Source organism: Scleropages formosus, chromosome 9 (assembly GCF_900964775.1).
Source record: "Scleropages formosus chromosome 9, fSclFor1.1, whole genome shotgun sequence".
NCBI lineage: Eukaryota > Metazoa > Chordata > Actinopteri > Osteoglossiformes > Osteoglossidae > Scleropages > Scleropages formosus.
Genome location: NC_041814.1, coordinates 1,049,023 through 1,067,854, shown reverse-complemented (window position 1 = coordinate 1,067,854; position 18,832 = coordinate 1,049,023). Strand labels below are relative to the sequence as shown.

Below are 18,832 nucleotides of genomic sequence, written 5' to 3'. Positions count from 1 at the left end.
GCATTTCTACACTCTGCCCCAGATTAAAATCAAAACTTCCGCCCACTTTCTGGTCAAAGAAATGAGGACCAGCTTGCGTAGTTTCATATAAACCACACAGTGATGTTCAGATTTCCCTTTGCGCTCTGTTTCATCTTGTCTTACCATCCACTTCTCCCCAGCAACATGAGGTGATCCTACAAAACAAGCAAAGAGCTGGCTTCCTCATCGGTGATGGTGCTGGTGTGGGCAAGGGCCGCACAGTGGCTGGCATCATTTTGGAGAATTACCTAAAGGGACGAAAGAAAGCATTATGGTAACTGTGGCCGAAGTTACTCCTGTCCTCTAGCCAAAGTGCGCTATTTCTTAAGGGTTCAATATTTTGGATTCATATCTTCCCCTTCAGGTTCAGCGTTTCCAATGACCTTAAAGTCGACGCAGAGAGAGATCTCACAGATATTGATGCACCCAATAAATGTGTACACGCCTTAAGCAAGGTGGGGGCATATTCATATTATACACTTTGGGTTCTCAAATACATGTCCCACTTAGGAACTTTTTGTGGAGCAATTAGTTCTTTTGGCCTGTCATCACTTGTTACTGTGCTCTCTCTGTGTGTGTGTGTGTGTGTGTGTGTGTGTGTGTGTGTGTGTGTGTGTGTGTGTGTGTGTGTGTGTGTGTGTGTGTGTGTGTGTGCGCGCGCGCGCGCGCCCAGATTAAGTATGGAGACACAGCTACCTCAGAAGGAGTCCTGTTTGCCACCTACTCAGCTCTGATTGGTGAGAGCCAAGCAGGTGGACAGCATCGCACGAGGCTCAAGCAGATCCTGGACTGGTGTGGACCAGACTTTGATGGAGTCGTATCCTTTTTTGCATTGGATTCCCCTTTTAATCCATTTGAAAGTATGTACAAATGTGGCTTGCTTGATTTCTTGTTCACGGGGTGCCTTTTTTGCAATTACAACGCACATTCTTTTTGCCTTGACTGGAACCCCTTGTCCAGATTGTGTTTGACGAATGCCACAAAGCCAAAAATGCCACATCTACGAAGATAGGCAAGGCGGTCCTGGACCTACAGAACAAGCTGCCACTGGCCAGGGTGGTGTATGCCAGCGCCACAGGTGGATACCACATTACGGCCATTTCATTCACCAGGGGCTGTCTGCAGGGAGTCCCTGGCGCTGACAATGTGCCTCTCTCTGCTGCCACCCAGGTGCCTCCGAGCCAAAGAACATGATCTACATGAGCCGTTTGGGAATCTGGGGAGAAGGAACACCCTTTAAGACTTTTGATGACTTTCTACACGCTATTGAAAAGAGGTGTGTACACCTCGTATAATGGTTCCTCCCTCTGCGTTGTTTTTGCTAACATGCCAGCGTAATGTTCCTTGAGCCCTTGCTGATGGGAACTACACTTGTCTTTTGCAGGGGTGTAGGAGCCATGGAGATTGTGGCCATGGACATGAAGGTCAGCGGCATGTACATTGCACGGCAGCTCAGCTTCTCGGGGGTGTCTTTCCACATCGAGGAGATCAGCTTGGACAAAGACTTTGTGCTGGTCTACAACAAGGCTGCCAATCTGGTGAGGCAGCTGCAAGTTTTATTCGAAGATGCGTTTAAAATGACACGTACTCTCGTATTTGCTACATTTTTTTTTTTTTGTGGTTGCTGCATTTCATTTGCCAGTAAAGCTGTTTGTTCAGAATAATTGCTTTCTTGTCTTAATTTGAAATGAACTTGATGTAGATGTCATTTTCAGTTTGCGATACAATTTTATCTCTTCTCATAAGACAGTGTGTGTTATTTAATCAGCCTGTTTGCACCAGCTGAAGTCTTATGTCTTTGTTCCTGTGAATAAACCATATTTCCCTGGGCTACTGTCAAATAGTGTTAGGGGTGTTTCAGCTAAAAGGGTTGTGCAATAAATTGGTCCTGAGAACTTTGCTTTCATGCTCTGATGTAGTAGTCCATGCCTTGGTAGAGGTAAAATCGGTAATGTCTCTCTCTTTCCTCGTTATCTCTCTCTCACTTGGGCTCTCACTGTCCTATCTCTCTCAGTGGGCAGAAGCACTGATAGTGTTCACACGTGCTGCAGACGAGCTGGGCCTGGTTTCTCGAAAGTCTTTGTGGGGTCAGTTCTGGTCATCGCACCAGCGCTTCTTCAAGTACCTCTGCATTGCAGCCAAGGTACGCTGCCTGGTGGAGCTGGCCAACAGGGAGCTGCAGCAGGGCAAGGTGAGTCCTGCATGGAAATGCGACCACCCCACATGACGATAATCAAATCGAAATCCCATTATTCATACGGTGTCACTTGAAAGTATGTGAACCCTTGTGTCCCTTTGCTGTACCACAAAATGGTTATGTTAATTAGAAGCAGTCTTTCTCATGTGATATAGTAGGTGTGTAATGACCAATTCCACATGTTGCCGTAAAGGTGATTGTGTGTTGTAGAAACACGAAATGATCATCCCTCTAGCATTCACATACTTTCAAACAGCACTGTATGTCTGCGGTCATCAAAGCTGTTGAAAGTGTACTGCTCCTGGGTAAGGTGATGCTAATGCAAAGTAACTGTGGTGCATAGAGCACAGTGTGCAACTGGGAAATAAGTGACCACCACCACTCCTTCCAACCCCTCAGTGTGTCGTGATTGGGTTGCAATCCACTGGTGAGGCACGTACCAGGGAGGTCCTGGACGAAAATGATGGCCATCTGGACAGATTTGTCTCTGCAGCAGAGTGAGTACTAGATGAGGGCCACTTTGCCTGCAAGGGGGATTCTCAAAGGGCATTCCCACTGGTGTGGGCATGTAGACTTTTCAGAATTTTCAGAGAGGGAATCAACAATACCACTGCTTACCTACTTCTTCTTTGGCAACTTTTGCCCTGCCTTTGGACAAAGAATTTTTTTCAGATTCCAGAGGTCAGCAGAATGTGTCACAGGGAGTAACTGGTGCTTTCCAGTCCTATGTTTCTGTGCTTTCTTGTTAAATGTGTTTGTCTCTGTGTGGGTTGCTGAGTACTGTTCAGTATTTTCTGCTATTGGGCATTCTGTGGTTGCCATCAGCATCTGGAGATTGAGAGCAAGACCTGTATAGTAACTAATAAAATGGAAATTTTTACAGCAACTGGCTTGGTTATGACTAATGAACTCCATCAGAGCTCACGTCACCTTTCTTGAATATCGTGAGATTTATCAATCTTCGATTTCGGCAAATATGTGAAAATGACATTTCTTTTCACAGAGGAGTGTTCCAGTCTCTGGTACAAAAGCACTTTCCGTCAGAGAAGCAGAAAAGAGAGAAAGGCGCTGGAAGCAAGAGGAAATGTGAGTGCACTCTAAAATGTCTCCGTGTACCTGCTTCTTTGGGTTGGTATTATAACCATTTCATGCACCAGGACTGTTTTATGAAGTATGACCAGAAGTGATGGCAAACTTTAGCAGACTCAGGTTTTATTATGTACATATTTTACAGATAGAATTGTCATGTTATACATTGCAGTGGATAGTATGTTTCCAACAAATATCTCTGCTTCAGTAACCGGAGCTACAGGCAGACCCAAAGGCCGTCAGCCGAAGTATCCAAAGCACAACATAGACATCGGGGGTGTGATCAACATCAGTGACGACAGCAGCTCTGACTCAGACGGCATGGAGAGTGATTCCAACTCCTCAGGCGACTCCCTCCAGGACAATGACGATGTCATCTTTGTCAACCACACTAACTGTCACACTGGTAGGACAGCACACACTAATCACATGCAATCAAACACATAAAGATTCTTTTGTATTATCAAAATGTCTCTCATTTCTGCAATTGATTATGAGCTCAGATATCTCCCACTTCTCCCTTCCTGCGTTACAAGATGGTCTAGACAGAGAAACCGCAGGGCAGGCATCTAACAGTGTTCTTTCTCTCCATCCAGCAAGCTGAGTGTGCTCTGCATATTTAAATTACAGTCATGTTGCTTGTGGACAAATTCTGAGAGGCTCCTTGTGACAGTATTTCTCCCTGACGACGACTAGTATTTTTCTCTGGTTATTGGCTGTTGATGACTCATTTATTCAGATATTTCTTGCACTTTGATAACCTACCTGTCAGTTTTAAGAGTGTTTCAGGGCTTGTTGGCCAGGGTCATTATAAGACTGCCTGAAACATTTCTACTTAAGGTCTAAGGCAGAGAATCCTGTCCTTATAACACTGATAAGCAGACTTCTCTAGAATCCCACATCAGTAAGTCATCAGTTAAATCATACGAGTAATATGGCTTAATCGGACTTAACAAAAAAAATGCAGTATTTACAGGTTTTCTAGGTTGTTTTCCCAGCTCACTGCATAAATAATTTGATTTGATTTGTAGGAATCAAATCATGTTGACCCAAATGCATCATCTGAAAATTCAGTATAGCTCTTAATTTGTTTTCTTAATTAGTTGGGAGACTTACAAACAGTCCCTAAGTAAGATATATTGCCCCATTTGTTGTTTTGTGAACCTTGGAGAAAAAAAACTGAAAATTAGTTTTCAAGTTCACATTAATCTAACATATGTAACTGCTTAACTGTTGGTTATTTAATTGAAATTATTGACACGACTAATTCATGTACACTCAAAAAATGTAAATACTGAAATTTTAATGTAGAAATTTGCATGTAACCGTTCATTTGAAGTCACTGTATTAAGAAATGGGCTGCATCAAAACCCAGTGTACCCAGCTTTATACACCAGGACTGCAGTTTGAAAAAGTGTCTTGAACTGCAGAAGTATTGGTACTTGGGTTGCCAGAGGTTTTTTCCTCCTTTATAGATAGATTGGGAGTTTTTTTGTTTTCCTTTCCTCAATGGCCTGCTGGCTTGCTCTATCATCTGTATCTCTTGCACTTGTAATAGTATATAATTTACAGCATCTTTGTTCAGCACTCTGTCACTCTGATGAGAAAAGGGCTATAGAAATGAATTGAATTATTTTACAAACAATATATCAGTATACTTTTTGAGTTTTCTTTAAAAATCTCATGAAGGAAATCACTGCCTTATTAGTGCTGCTCGTAGACAGACAACTAGAAAAATAAACGGAATTGCCTCTGAACTATTTACAGCAAGCCAGATAGTTACAGCAAATAAGGGTCAGCAAAAATGTAACCTTGTAGCTAGTTCCTCAAATCCCCTACTTTGGTAGCTGTGTTTTTGCAACCAACTTAATTTAAAATCAGTGTTTTCTGAATTCTGAAATAACCAACATTCACTGCATGCTTCCCAGTGGTGGCCAATAATTACATTGTCTGCAGATGCAAAAATATATTACTGTCAAGGAAAAAAGGCTAAAATACTCAGTTTGATATATTTCCTGGAGCCTCATGCCTGTGGTATTGCGCTCCTGCAGCTAAAATAGAAGAAATGAAGCAAGGTCTTCTGGACAAGATTTCTGAGCTAGGAAAAGAACTACCTCTGAATACTCTGGACGAGCTGATTGACAAGTTTGGGGGCCCTGAGCACGTTTCCGAGGTGAGCCCTGCTATTTTTCTGCAGGAAGTGAGTCAGAAGTGTGAGTCCTTTGGAGGCAGTAGGTTTTATTACAAACTAAAACAGTGGAACATTAGAGTTAAAATTATCTTCATTAGTCTTAATGGTGGAATTCATTCTTTCCTGTCAGCACTGTTGATGTTACTGTGTAAATTCTCCTGTAAACCTCTTCAGATGACTGGTAGGAAGGGGCGTGTGGTGCGACGGCCAGACGGGAGTGTACGGTACGAGTCTCGCGCCGAGCAGGGCGTCACCATCGATCAAGTCAACATTAAGGAGAAGGAGCGCTTCATGGACGGAGACAAGGTGAGAGTGGTTCATTGGCAACTGAAGACTTCATCCATGATGCAAAGAACCAAAATAATGAAAAGAGACCATATGGGCAGCACTGGTCACAGTTCTTGCTGTTAGTCACGAAGATCCTATCTTAACTTAGTCACATATCAAAATATAACATGACTCCACTGTGTATAATTATTTCCACTCAAAGGTCAGTTTCTCATTGTACTTTATCTGTGCTGCAATTTTCGCTAACCAATGCAATGCTCTCGTCCCCCCTCCTCCATCATAAGCTGGTGGCCATCATCTCCGAGGCAGCCAGCTCCGGCATCTCGCTGCAGGCTGACAAGCGTGTGAAGAACCAGAGGCGCAGGGTCCACATAACCCTAGAGCTGCCTTGGAGTGCGGACCGTGCCATTCAGCAGTTTGGTGAGCATACCTTCCTGTTTCCTTTCTTAGCGATGTGCTCATCATACTTCATGATATGTTGCTTAAGATTGGTTTAACCTTAAGGCTTCATTTAGAAACTGAACTTTAGTCTAAGTGTCATTTCTGAAGTTTATCTGAGAATTTCAGCATGTCCTCTTACAACTAGAAGAACTGCTTCCTTTGTCAAGTGTCGATTTGAATCAGTTGTAGTTATTTTGTGGTTTAGCATCTTGCTGTGCTGCAAGGAAATTGAAACTAAAACACAAGGTGTGAAGCCAGGTTTCAAGAGAGGAAAAAAAAATGCATCTAATTATTTTTAGCTTGTATTATCATGCTTGTGTTATCTCGCTGTAACTGAAGTAACAAACAAGGTCTTCACCAGTATTGCTACTGCTCACTGCAGATACTACCAAACTGGCAAAATTAAGATGCATGAAGAGTAGAACCTGGGTGTAGAGCAGAGATCTAATTTCCTGTTGCCTGTTGCCAGGTCGCACTCACCGCTCCAATCAGGTAACAGCCCCAGAGTACATCTTCCTCATTTCCGAGCTGGCAGGGGAGCGACGCTTTGCCTCTATCGTAGCCAAGAGGCTGGAGAGTCTGGTAAACCCCTAGTCCCCGCCCTACCTCCACACATCAACAATCTCCAGATTCTTTCCTGTCCCTGCTATGCCCTCATTAACTGCTCCACTCACTTCAGATTACAAAAGCTTGCATGGCGCTGCAGTTTTACACACTTCTGCTGAGTTCCCTACTGAAAGAAGCTATTTCCCCATCCGCATCAGTTCTTTGTCATTTCTACACAGTCAGATCACTCTTGGATCACCACGCATGGGGTGATCCACTTCCTGCCACTGACATTCATTTACTCTGAACACAACTTTTCTACTCAAAGTGACAAGAAGTTAGCTGTAAAAGACCTTTCGCATTGTTAATGTGTTGTTTTGCAGTAACTGAATATAATGTTAATTACATAAAGTGTTCCAGTTTTTGTGTTTTAGTGTTTTACTTCAGTCCACAAAACTGACTTCATGTACCTGATTCACTGCTTGTGACTTAAGTGAAAAACTGAACATATGTGTACAGGGGGCTTTGACCCATGGTGACCGAAGAGCCACAGAGTCCAGAGACTTGAGCAAATACAACTTTGAGAACAAGGTGAGAAGTAACTACATGTACATGAAATATATTTGTTGGAGTACATTCTGTCTGAGATTAAACCTTAAACCAGTTTCACTGATGAGGGATATCGCTGTCTTTTTCCACAAAGAGTCAGGAAGAGTATTTAAAATACTAGTGTCTTTCTTGCAGTATGGCACTAAAGCCCTGGACATGATAACCAAAGCCATCCTTGGGCACATTGAAAGCAAAGTGCCTCCTCCTAAAGACTACCCAGGGGGTGACATCACGTTTTTCAGAGGTGAGCTATACCATCCCTCCATGGAAGAGGCCATTTGAATACCTGAATCTGTGCTGGTGTGCCTGTGTGGTTTGTGGTGCATGACTGACCAAAGCAATGCACTTCTGCTACAGAAATGAAGCGTGGAATGGTTGATGTTGGTATCTTTTGCAAAGACCCCCGCTTTGGTATCAGTATTGAGAAAGGTAAGAACAGTGCTTTGTCACATTATATGTACTAATATGTGAGTGGAAGAAGTCACTGGATAGTTGGTAGTTTATCTGAACCATTTTTAGATGGCAGTGTGATTTTAACAACAGTTTAAATTTCCTCTAATACTTTCTGGAGTAAATACTGGCAGTATTTGCATGCCTTTGTTTCTTTGCAGTTTATTTCTTTACACTGTTGGTTGCATATATTATGGTAATATCAAACACATTGGTTTTTTATATTATATTCATCTCATTAAAATGAAACTGCATATATATGTATATATAAAATACTGTCAACATTTACTCTAGAAAGTATGATTGACATATATGCTGCAAACAATGTTATACTGTATTTACCAAGTATATACTTGCAGTATGTTGTTGCAGTACACTACCGCCCTCTGTTGGATCCTGTGAGGCTCAGCAGCAGGTCCTGCCAGAGGGGTTGACTTGCATTTTTCTCTTCATCTTTCACAGACTGCAGCATTACCAAGTTTCTTAACCGCATCTTGGGCCTAGAGGTGCACAAGCAGAATTCTCTTTTCCAATACTTTACTGACAACTTTGACTACTTGATCGAGAAGGACAAGAAAGAGGGCAAATATGACATGGGCATTCTAGGTAGGCTGTTTAACAAGCGGAGGGCAATGGCGTACCTTGTACTCTGCTGAAACGTGTCCAGCAACTGTAGAAATGCATACTCCTCTCTTTATTATGTATATTTGACCTCTGCTCTTGAAAAGGCTGTAAGAGTGTAAGAATTCAAGTTTAACTTTAACTCAGTGACTACACCAATACCATTTAGCTGCAGTTATGGCATGCATACACTTAAATTAAGTCTAGTTTAATTGTATCAACCTGAAGGTCGCTGGCCCAATAAAGCACCTATTCACACAGGGTGCTTCTCAGTGAACTTGTCACTCCGTCATGTTTAATGCCTCTGCCTTGTCTCGAAGATCTTGCTCCAGGCAACGATGAGATCTATGAGGAAACACAGGAGAAGTTCCTCACTCCAGGGAATCCTCAGGATGGGCAGGTGGTGCTCTACAAGGTAGGCTACCATTGAGCTACATGGTGTTCGAGGTATAAAATATAGTTCATTCAGGTATCCATTTGATCTAGGTCGACATTTTTAAGAGGATGAAAGTGGATTTATTTTAGTCTCGAGAGAAAACAAGAATGATCACTGTTTCAGGTTTGGATTATTGCCTCTGGCTATCAGTGAACAAGTTTAACAGCTTTTGATAAGACTCACCCAGAAGAAGCTCCAGGCTGAGATGTGTCTGTGCTGACGTGAGATGTGTATGTGTCTGCGCTCGATTGTTGCTGAGCCCTGTATTACCCTGTGTGACCCTCTCTATTCTTCCTGAACTTTGACCAGATCGGCGTGGACCGAGGGATGCCTTGGGATGAGGCCTACAGGAAGTCCCAGAACCTGTGTGGGACCAGCGATGGTTTCTACCTCTCACGCAAGGTTAAGCTGCTCCACAAAATTTTCTGTTTTTCTCTGTGGTATTTTTCCCTTAATCCTACTGGGGACATGTCTCAATACCCAGCAGTCAAAATCAGAGATCATGTCACTCTGCTTATGAAGATGTCTTGGAGGCTGCCCATACTACTGTACGAGTCTGGTTTGCCAAGGGCACACAGATGAAAGGCAGTCACAGAACATGCTGGCAGAGACTGGCTGAAGGGTTGTTCGTGTCTAGCAGTTAAAGACTCCTCACCCCTATAGTCAGGGAGAGGTGTTCTGCTGCTGTCATGTGACCTGCAGTGTATGAAGGTGAACATTGGGTAGAGAGTACATGAGAAGAGCAAGAATATAGAATGTATACTGTGGGCGGCACGATGGTGCAGTAAGTAACACTGCTGTCTCACAGCGCCTGAGTGGTACGAGAGGACATGGGTTCAATTCCCGCTCAGTCTGTGTGGAGTTTGCATATTCTCCCTGTGTCTGCATGGGTTTCCTCCCACAGTCCAAAGACATGCTGTTCAGGTTCCCCCATAGTGTTTGAGTGACAGAGAGAGTGTGTTCTACTGATGTATGGATGAGTGACCCATTGTAAGTGGTGTATCTAGCAGTGTAAGTGACCTTGGTGAATAAGGTGCGTGGGCTGATAACACTGCAGAGAGCTCATTGGAAGTTGCTTTGGAGAAAGACGTCTGCTAAATAAGTAAATGTAAATGTGCTGTTGGGATCATGCTGGCAGGTATGGAAGGACAAGAAAGCAGTTGTGAGCACACAGCAAATGCCCTGCAGTCTTAGAAAGTGTATTTCACCTCACTTTCATGACCCTCCATTGTACTTAAACTTTTTCGGAAACATTCACGGGTGTCTGTTAGCACCCCAGTGCAGGGCATGACATCTGTTGAATTTGTTTTGCGTCTTGTTTCGGAAATTAGACTTTCACCGTTTCAGGTAATGTTCACAATATTCGTGTGCGTATGACAATGTTACTCTAGAACGTGGGAGGTTTGGGGGTGTGATCGTCACTGCAAAGATGCATAAGGCAGTGAAATATAGAACAGTAAGAATTTCATGTTTTAGCCAGTAACTGGTGACCTAAGGGTTCAGCACGTGTCGTCGGAGTGTTATACAGTGTTACCTGACTATATTCGGACACCTCCTTATTTCCTTAAGTACACTGGGATAGAATCAGAAGATAAGTCTTGCAAACGTTTTGCTGTTTTTAGGGAAAGATATGTTTTAAATATTAATGTTATTCTTTTTTTAAATGATAAGTAAGTCTTTAACTTATTGGTTGGTGCTTAATGAGGACAATGGTTAGAGTGTGTGTATCTGTTCCCTTAGCTGCGGGGAAACCACCCCTGTGTGCTGCTTGCAGAACAGGGCCGGGGCCGGAACCTCATCCTCTACAAGCCCAACATCGGTAAGCAGGCCCACCCAGAGAGCCTGGACAACTTGGAGCGGAGGTACCGCAAGGTGGGTGCCCTCATGTGCCTGTCTGGGCCTTCCTTTCTTCACGTATGCATTTGTTTGCTTCTGCTGCTCTTCATGGTATGAATACAGCATGTGTAAACAAGGCTAAATTGTCATCATGTGTTTTGGCTCACCCTGACCTCTGGATTGAAATTTTTTTCTGCTCGATAGTGCAACTATTGTGTGTATCATACATCTAAAAGCACTCTTATCTGAAGCAGAAGAGAATAAATGAAGTGCGTAGTCAGGAGTGTCTTTGAAGCAAAAGGAGATTAAAAATTGAGATGTCCTTGACGTGATATGACAGTGAGTGACGGCTGTAGTGTGTTGGGGTACAGGTGACACCCGAGGAAGCCAAGGAAAGCTGGGAGTATCAGTTCACCTTTTCTTTTCGGAAGTGCAGCCATGCCAACTGGTGAGCATGTCTGTGGTTTCTATATCTGTGCCATACGGCCCCGAGGGGTCCTGGGTGGCCCGGATTTGCAGCTCTGACGTGTTCTCCACCCGACAGGAACGGGAAGTGCAAACAGCTGGAGGAAGGTCATGAGTGCTGGCTGGGCATGCGATTGCGGCAGTACCACATGCTCTGTGGTGCGCTGCTCAGGGTATGGAAGCGTGTGGCTGACATTGTTTCCGATATCACCAATTCCAACATCCTGCAGATCGTCCGTCTCAAGACCAAACAGCACAACAAGCAAGTTGGTAAGTGGTGGTAATGCTCTACAGCAGTCCTGCTGAGCTCTGGTCTTCACAGCCCCTATAGCTGATCTTATAGATGTATCAATCCTGGTCCATGTGAATTGGCATATAGAGGGTTTTGGTTAATAAAGCTGTTCTTGAACATTGCCTGTACTTTGTTGATGTGTGACTCAAATTAAACTGAAGTCATGTAGTTTTTGCTTTGTTCAAGGTATGCCTGCAATAGTAATAAAATCCTCAGGTGAATTATTCTTAATTCATTTTTATTATAGTGGACATTGCAAAGATTTTACACACTTAAGTCCCTAAAACATTACTAGCCTTTCACAATTTAGTCTTACAAATATTCAAAAGTAATGTTTAATGTATTAATTTTTAAGAAGTATTCGTTAAATTGACAAATGTCTAAGAATTTTGGTTATAAAGCATCAATTTGGTGTCGTAGCACTGAAAAAATGTAGCCTTTTGCTAGCTGGTTTGGTAGTTTCAGTTGTCCAGGGCTCATTGGGTCAAGAGCTCAATGAAATGTAATTGAATAAAACCTCGGCTTCTCTAAAAATCAGTGTATACGGCATAAAGAGAGTGAACAAGCACTAGCAAACACTGGCCTTCAAAAAAGCCTTGTATACATCACATTTTAAAGCCTTCATTACTGTGAACATCGTGGAACATAACATTTAAGATAATCCAAAACAATAACATTAAATACACAGCAACGTCTGTGGTTTCTCTGAAGGTTAAAGTTGCTTTAGGGGCATGCTTCAGCATGCGCAGCTATTTCCCTAATGCCGTCCCACTTCCTGCCCCAGGAATCAAGATCCCAGAGAACTGTGTGGCACGGGTACGGGAGGAGCTAATAGCAATGGAAGAGGAGGTGAAGCGCAAACGTCAGGAGCGGGAGCAGCGGGCAGAGGAGCAACGGGCACTGGACCTGGAGCTACGAAAGAACCAGTTGCTCACTAGTTTGTGCAACCAGCCCCTGGACCTCTCCAGCCTGTCTGGCCTGTCCAGCCTGTCTGGCCTGCCGGGGCTCTCGTTGCTCCCTTCACGGCCAGGTCTCTTTGCCACCTCCAACACCCTACCCCCATTTCCCTCCCAGCCCACCATTCCGGATTTCTTGGACCTGACCGTCAGCAGCTCCTCTACATCACCTGATAGCATCGGAGGTGGCTTGGGCCTGGACAGCATCACATGCTCCACAGAGAACACCCAGGAGGACTTAAGCTTGGACTCTCTGATCTCATCCCCAGCTCTCAATACTAGCCACTTGCTGCTCACACAACACTCGCACCACACATCGCTGGGGCAGCCCTTGCAATACTCACAGCATACATCACTATCGCAACATGTGCTGCAAACACAACGCACACCACTACCGCAGCATGAGCTGCCTGCACAGGAGAGTCGGACATCACTCTCTACGCAGCAGGACATCCTGGATTTCTTGAACAGCCCTACTCCTGACCTACCCTCACCTTATCCGCTCTCCCTGGCAACAGCCCCCTCTTCTGTGTCCTCCTCCACTGGGGTTCCTTATTCAAGCATCTTCCACTCATCCTCTCGCTTCTCATCTACATCTGCTTCTTTGGAGCAGCAGCCACAGCCCCTAGTCAATGGCCACCTGTCAGCACAGGGCTCCATTAATGCTCGGGAAGTCTTGGACACCATGTTGGGGACCAACGCAGACCGCCAGTCTGTTATCCATTACCCGTCCGACTGGAACGTGACTTAGAGCCTTCAGGCACTGCGTGCGCAGCCAGGTCTCTCCCTCCATCTCGCCTTGGCCGGCTGACATGGTAATGCTAGCGTGGTCATGCTTTGTCCTTCTGTTCCCAGAGTGCAGGTCACCATAGGTCGTTTCTGTTGATGTTGATGTTGTTGTTGTTGTTTTTGTCCACTGCAGAATAACTACAGAAAAATGTAATAACAGAGAAACAATATTTTCAGAGCAACTTCTCAGTCGAGACTTTTCAAGTCTGCTGAAAAGTGTTTGTCTTTGGACCTTGAACTGCGATGTATGGTGGGTTCCATGTCTTGTCCAGCCTGCGATCCACCACCAGTCTTCAAGTGGGGTTATCAGTGGGAAAAGTAGAGGCCTCCATGAAGGACCACTCTTACAGCATCCTTAAAATATTTGGGGTTAACTTCCTTCACCACTTCTCACTTCCAGTAAGTTAAGCCTGGTAGATTTCTCTGGTTAAAGTACAAGTCTAAACGCAAACTTTTGCACTCTTCACGCGTTTTCAGGCCAATCTGTAAACCTGTATGGCTGTGAGGTTATTAATGAATCTGTGGAGCCATGTTGTCTTTTATAGGGTGTAATTCAACTGTAGATGAGCCCAAGACAGCTGTGTAATGTGGAGTCCTGGGTTTCCATTGTGACCTACTGCCGACGAAAATAACTCACTCATCCCATCAATGCTCCTAGAAGTAGAACACCTGGAACATGGCCAGTAAAGAACCTGCTTTGGATAATGATATCGCCACTAAGAATTTAGTATCACTAGCTAAGAGTTGCATAGAAGAGTATGCATTTTTGTCAGAACATATCTCTCTGTACTTTTGTATATCCTAAAACAGCCATCATCCCTGTTAATACTACACAGTAGGACAAGTAAGGATCAAAAGCCATATTTCATAGTATTTTTGTCATTTTCATGCTTCACGCGTAGATGTTTTCCAGGTGTTTCTCCTGTTCTTCTGCTTCAGTCTGCTTTGTTCAGTATGATGAACGGAACTGGACTTAGTCCCAGATGCTTTGAGATTTAAACATTTCTGTGTTTATAAGTCCGAGGGCAAGAGGAACACTGAACTGAAAAATGTTGCCCTCGTTAACTGGAATAAGGGTATGCCAAAAAAATTCTCACACACACGTTGTCCAAAAGGCATTTTATATCGTTTTGTTCACCCTCAGTTAGCTTATAGCATTTCTTTCTTGTGAGTACCATTACTCTGAGTGGGAGAAATGCCTTCTTCGGGGGGGGGGGGGAGGAAAGCCTCATGTTATAACAGTGCCTTCAAGAACAAGCTGAGAAATGCAGTCATTTGAACCCATGGTCTCCTGTATATATTTGTTCTCAGAGCAGTAGTACATTATTTATTGTAGTTTGTATTTAATCAGCCCCCACCCTTTAACGTACTGTGACGTTGAGTGTTGGAGACGGCCCAAATGCCAGCTCCCATGATTTCACAACCTCTTTTGCTTACATGTTCCATCAGTACCCACCTAGTGATAGTCCCGGCTTCCCACGGCAGTCACGCTTGGCTGAGGTGTAATGTTAAAGGCAGTTGGGAAAACCCAGAAGTTCCCCACATCCCCATTGTGACACATGGCCTGGTCATGTGATTCTTCTGGGTCACATTTGGTTTGAAATCCTCAGGAAAATCTGATCAGATCCAGTTTTAAATGTACAGGCGTTGCCCTTCCTTTCAGTTCCAAGGTTTAGAAACATAACCCCATTAGGTCCGTGACATGAGGTTGGGTAACGTGACCCCGTGGACCTGTGGACTCGCTGCATCCCGAATTGGTCAGTGGTAGCCCAGATCTCCCACCAAACCTCACAGAAAGCAATAACGTAAACATGGAAAAAGTTTTAAGTACTGTTTTATGGATTAAAGATGCCTGTTCTGGGTTGAATTTGACTTTTTTGTAGACTGATTGCTCCAGCTACAAATATACAAAAATGTTTAAATGAAAGTTCATTAGGTCCTTTATTTTAGGATCGAGGTTTGGGTCCTATATTGTTGCAAGAGGAAAATGGGATAAAAGCAATGTTTTGTTGTTATGGATATTGTTATTAATATTGTTATCATTGTTATTTATATTTAAGGGACATTTTAGTGGAAATAGTTTTTATGATTATAATCCTGTTCTGTAGTCAATATTTTAAGAAGTCAAAAGATTTTTTTTGTCAGGGAATTTTTTTTAAAGCAGATTTAATTTACACAAAAATATATATTGCAACCTGCCACCAAATATATTGCACTGTTCTGTACTGCTGTACAGGGTCGCTGGTCTTTCTTTCTGTTGCAGTTATTCACCTTGACTCAAGTGAAATTACTTATCTTTTGTTATACCAGCTAGAAGTTTAGTTTGCAGAGTGATACCAAAGTATTTCCACACCTGAAGTTAGCGGCTATATCCAAAACCTATCTCAGGAAAAAAAATCTATATACCAGATACCGCATCTGTTAGTTCTGGTGTCATAAACAACTTCAAAAAAGTTTTGTTCCCCCCCATTCTGCACTGCGACTCTGGAATCTATTTTTTTCTCTTTTTTTTTTTTTTTTTTTTTTTTTTTTTTTTTTGAGACTTGACAGAATGGGCTTTGTCATTCAGTTTTGTGAATTTTGGGTGATTAAAGTGTTTATGCCATCTTAGGGCAAAAACGAGAGCCGTGTCTGAAAAAGAATACAATACACTGGCTCCTCACCTTACAAGCATCAGTGGGACCGAAAGTCATTCTTCCACTACTTAATATTGCAGTCATCACTTGACTTATTGACAGGATTGATTGTGTAAAAATCTCCTATACAGCTATAATAAAGGAACAATACTTTGTAAGACTTTATTTTAAATTTTTATTCATTTTGAGATAAATTAAAATTAAATTGAGTGAAAATAAAAAAAAAATACTGTCTCCACAAACTGCTGTTCAGTCCTTATTATTGGCTGATTGGTCCCGTAAATTTGTTTGTCGTCTTCTTCCTGATTGCCAGCGCTCACAAAAACTAGTCAGAAGCTGTAAACACTTGTAGTGTTGAATTAAGGTGGTCCCACATTGCTGTTTGGTTGACGTGAGCTGAATTAAAATGTCAGCTGGGTGCATAGATAGAGGTTGTGTTTGCACAGTCTGCACAATCAGAAAATGAACGTCAAAGTGAAAGAACGGGAAAAGTTGTATCTTCAAGACTCATTTGTAACATGAGGAGCCAGTGTTGTGGTGCAGAGTGACTTTTCAAACTTGGTGCAAAGTCTATTGGTGCAAAGGAGTAACTGACAGCTGACCTTCTGATCCTGTGTCCATTTACATTTATTCACTTAGCAGATGCTTTTCTCCAAAGTGATTTACAATTACCACCTCTGCCCAGATCTATGGCGGCATTTTTTTCCCCCCTTTCTTCCCCCTTCTTGTGTTTTCTACAAGAAAGAATTTGCTCCATTTGCTCCTTGGTTCTGGAAAGCAGCGAGACTGACAAAAGCTCACATTAGTAGCATCTACATTTTGAATACTGGAAATTACTGCATTACATTGTCTGGCGACCAGTTTTATTTTTTGCCTTCCTCATTTCCAGAGTTGATAATCCAATAAAAACAGGAAATGATGATACTCTGTGATTATTCTGTATTGCAGTCCAGCCCCCATCCTTTTACCTGATGACCACACAAGTGAAATATGGCATAGAGGGCAACACACCTGTCCCCCGTAGGACACAAAGCACCGTGCCTTGGCCTTACACGCCTGACACGTGACCATACCCGTAGTCACTTCCCATCGTTGCCATATTTAACTGACAGAATTGCGAGAATCCTCCTCACCCCCCTCTGCCTAGTCAGCTTAAATAATTCTCTGTGTTGGAGAATACGGTTTTAAGCGAACACAGAAGAGTGTGAAGCGACAGAATCCGGAAACAGATCTTTAAAGAAGCCTCGAGGATAACAGTGACAGTCACAAGGTTTCTTGTACTAGAAATGTTACATTTGTTTGCGTTGTAGTTCTGGTCTTGGCTTTAATTTGCACTAAGAATGGCATAATCAAGTTGTTGTTACCTGTTTTTGTATGAGAGAGCTACAGGCCTGCCTTGCTCCTCACCTTCTGATGGATTTCATATTTATATCCTGTACCCATATCTCCTGTTTGTTCACCTGAGTAGATCAAAAGCATCCCGTTCCAGTAATTTATTGCTAATTACAACAAAAAATGCTACTGATTGTATGTATTTTTAAACAAATGATATTTTTTCTGTAAGACTGTGCAGCACTTTTTCTGGGTTTTGCTTTTGTTTTCTATATATTTATAATTTAGATCAAAATGTATATATTGTAAAAATTGTGCCTTTCAACTAATTCTTTAAAGGTTTTCTACTTATAAAGGAAGGAGTATATTGTAATGCAATCTTGACTTTGTTAACAAATAAAAACTTGATTGCTGAAATTGTATCTTTCCAATCACAAAGATGGGCAGTTTTAACATGCTTCAGTGATGCAGCATTTTTGTGTGGAAAATGATTTTTTTAGTATTTAATCAAACTATAAAACTATTGTTCTAAAGTATATTGCCGTTTTTTTAAAAAAGTATCTAAAAAAGCATTGCGCACATACACATTTGTTCATTTAGCAGACCCTTGCCTCCAAGTGACGAACATCTCAAGAGAACAACACAGAGTTTGTAACATCAACAGGAAGAGAGATTTGGATGCAGACACATGATTCTGGAGTACAGTCCATTTGTCACATAACACCATACTTTAGCTAACATGGAGGTATACAACATTTTTAAAACAATGTGGAGGTGGGCATCGATTTTCCAGTATTAGGTGCTTGTCAAGCTGTTTTACAAGCAGATGCATACAAAGGCTGACTCAATGAGCGCATGACAGGCATAGTTTGTTCCTGAAGATCTCATAAAGTGAATTCTCATTAACTCAACAAAAATTTTAATGGGGAAAATGTGCGCTTGTGTCAAAAATGGTTCGTTCAGTTTTCTCCCCCCAACATGCAACATTCCTGCCTAATCTTGGAAACTCTGAGCAAATGTCATTCAAAACCAAGTCCAGAATATGTGTTGTATCCTGGAGACTTTGAAATCCAGGCTTCAGACCCACGTTTTCCAAATGATTTATACATTTCCAATTTGCATGCACGGGGGGTGCGGTGGCGCAGCGGGTTTGGCTGGGGCCTGCTCTCTGGTGGATCTGGGGTTCGAGTCCCGCTTGGGGTGCCTTGTGATGGACTGGCGTCCCGTCCTGGGTGTGTCCCCTCCCCCTCCAACCTTATGCCCTGTGTTTCCGGGTTAGGCTCCAGTTCACAGTGACCCCACTTGGGACAAGTGGCTTCAGACAGTGTGTGTGAGAGAGAGAATTTGCATGCTTCCTTTTTTTTTTCTATCAATTTCTCTTTGCTCATTCATGTCTTTTTTGTCTCTTCGTTCTGTTGTTTCTGGATGGCATCGAGCTGGAGCAGGTGTCTCGTAGCTCTACGCTCAGGCTGCTTGCATGTTCACGTCTTTCCTCCATGTGCTCCGTCCGGTCGCCGGTCGGTCCACAAAGTGCAAGGACACATTTCAGGTGAGTGACTCCAAATAACTCTGGTGTGTGTGTGTGTGTACGATTGCCCTGCATCCTCTCCCTTTACATTGATTCAGACAGCTGACAC

At 42.9% G+C, this 18,832-nt stretch overlaps 1 protein-coding gene across 4 annotated transcripts in view; it reads left to right on the top strand.

Moving 5' to 3' along the window:
- The window catches only part of sbno2b (strawberry notch homolog 2b), a 55,409-nt gene extending 39,355 nt beyond the window's left edge, over positions 1 to 16,054 (top strand). For all 4 annotated transcript variants that reach the window (XM_018728208.2, XM_018728210.2, XM_018728211.2 and 1 more), the window contains 24 exons: positions 162 to 295; positions 386 to 476; positions 695 to 838; positions 982 to 1,099; positions 1,192 to 1,297; positions 1,406 to 1,559; positions 2,036 to 2,212; positions 2,618 to 2,715; positions 3,222 to 3,304; positions 3,516 to 3,713; positions 5,359 to 5,480; positions 5,673 to 5,804; positions 6,071 to 6,206; positions 6,697 to 6,809; positions 7,293 to 7,364; positions 7,518 to 7,626; positions 7,740 to 7,811; positions 8,295 to 8,438; positions 8,774 to 8,868; positions 9,199 to 9,291; positions 10,630 to 10,761; positions 11,097 to 11,173; positions 11,270 to 11,460; positions 12,267 to 16,054. In XM_018728208.2, coding sequence (XP_018583724.2) covers positions 162 to 295; positions 386 to 476; positions 695 to 838; positions 982 to 1,099; positions 1,192 to 1,297; positions 1,406 to 1,559; positions 2,036 to 2,212; positions 2,618 to 2,715; positions 3,222 to 3,304; positions 3,516 to 3,713; positions 5,359 to 5,480; positions 5,673 to 5,804; positions 6,071 to 6,206; positions 6,697 to 6,809; positions 7,293 to 7,364; positions 7,518 to 7,626; positions 7,740 to 7,811; positions 8,295 to 8,438; positions 8,774 to 8,868; positions 9,199 to 9,291; positions 10,630 to 10,761; positions 11,097 to 11,173; positions 11,270 to 11,460; positions 12,267 to 13,189 — 3,714 coding nt within the window. In that variant the 3' untranslated portion in view covers positions 13,190 to 16,054. The remainder of the gene's footprint in view (positions 1 to 161; positions 296 to 385; positions 477 to 694; positions 839 to 981; positions 1,100 to 1,191; positions 1,298 to 1,405; positions 1,560 to 2,035; positions 2,213 to 2,617; positions 2,716 to 3,221; positions 3,305 to 3,515; positions 3,714 to 5,358; positions 5,481 to 5,672; positions 5,805 to 6,070; positions 6,207 to 6,696; positions 6,810 to 7,292; positions 7,365 to 7,517; positions 7,627 to 7,739; positions 7,812 to 8,294; positions 8,439 to 8,773; positions 8,869 to 9,198; positions 9,292 to 10,629; positions 10,762 to 11,096; positions 11,174 to 11,269; positions 11,461 to 12,266) is intronic.
- Positions 16,055 to 18,832: the final 2,778 nt, after the last annotated feature.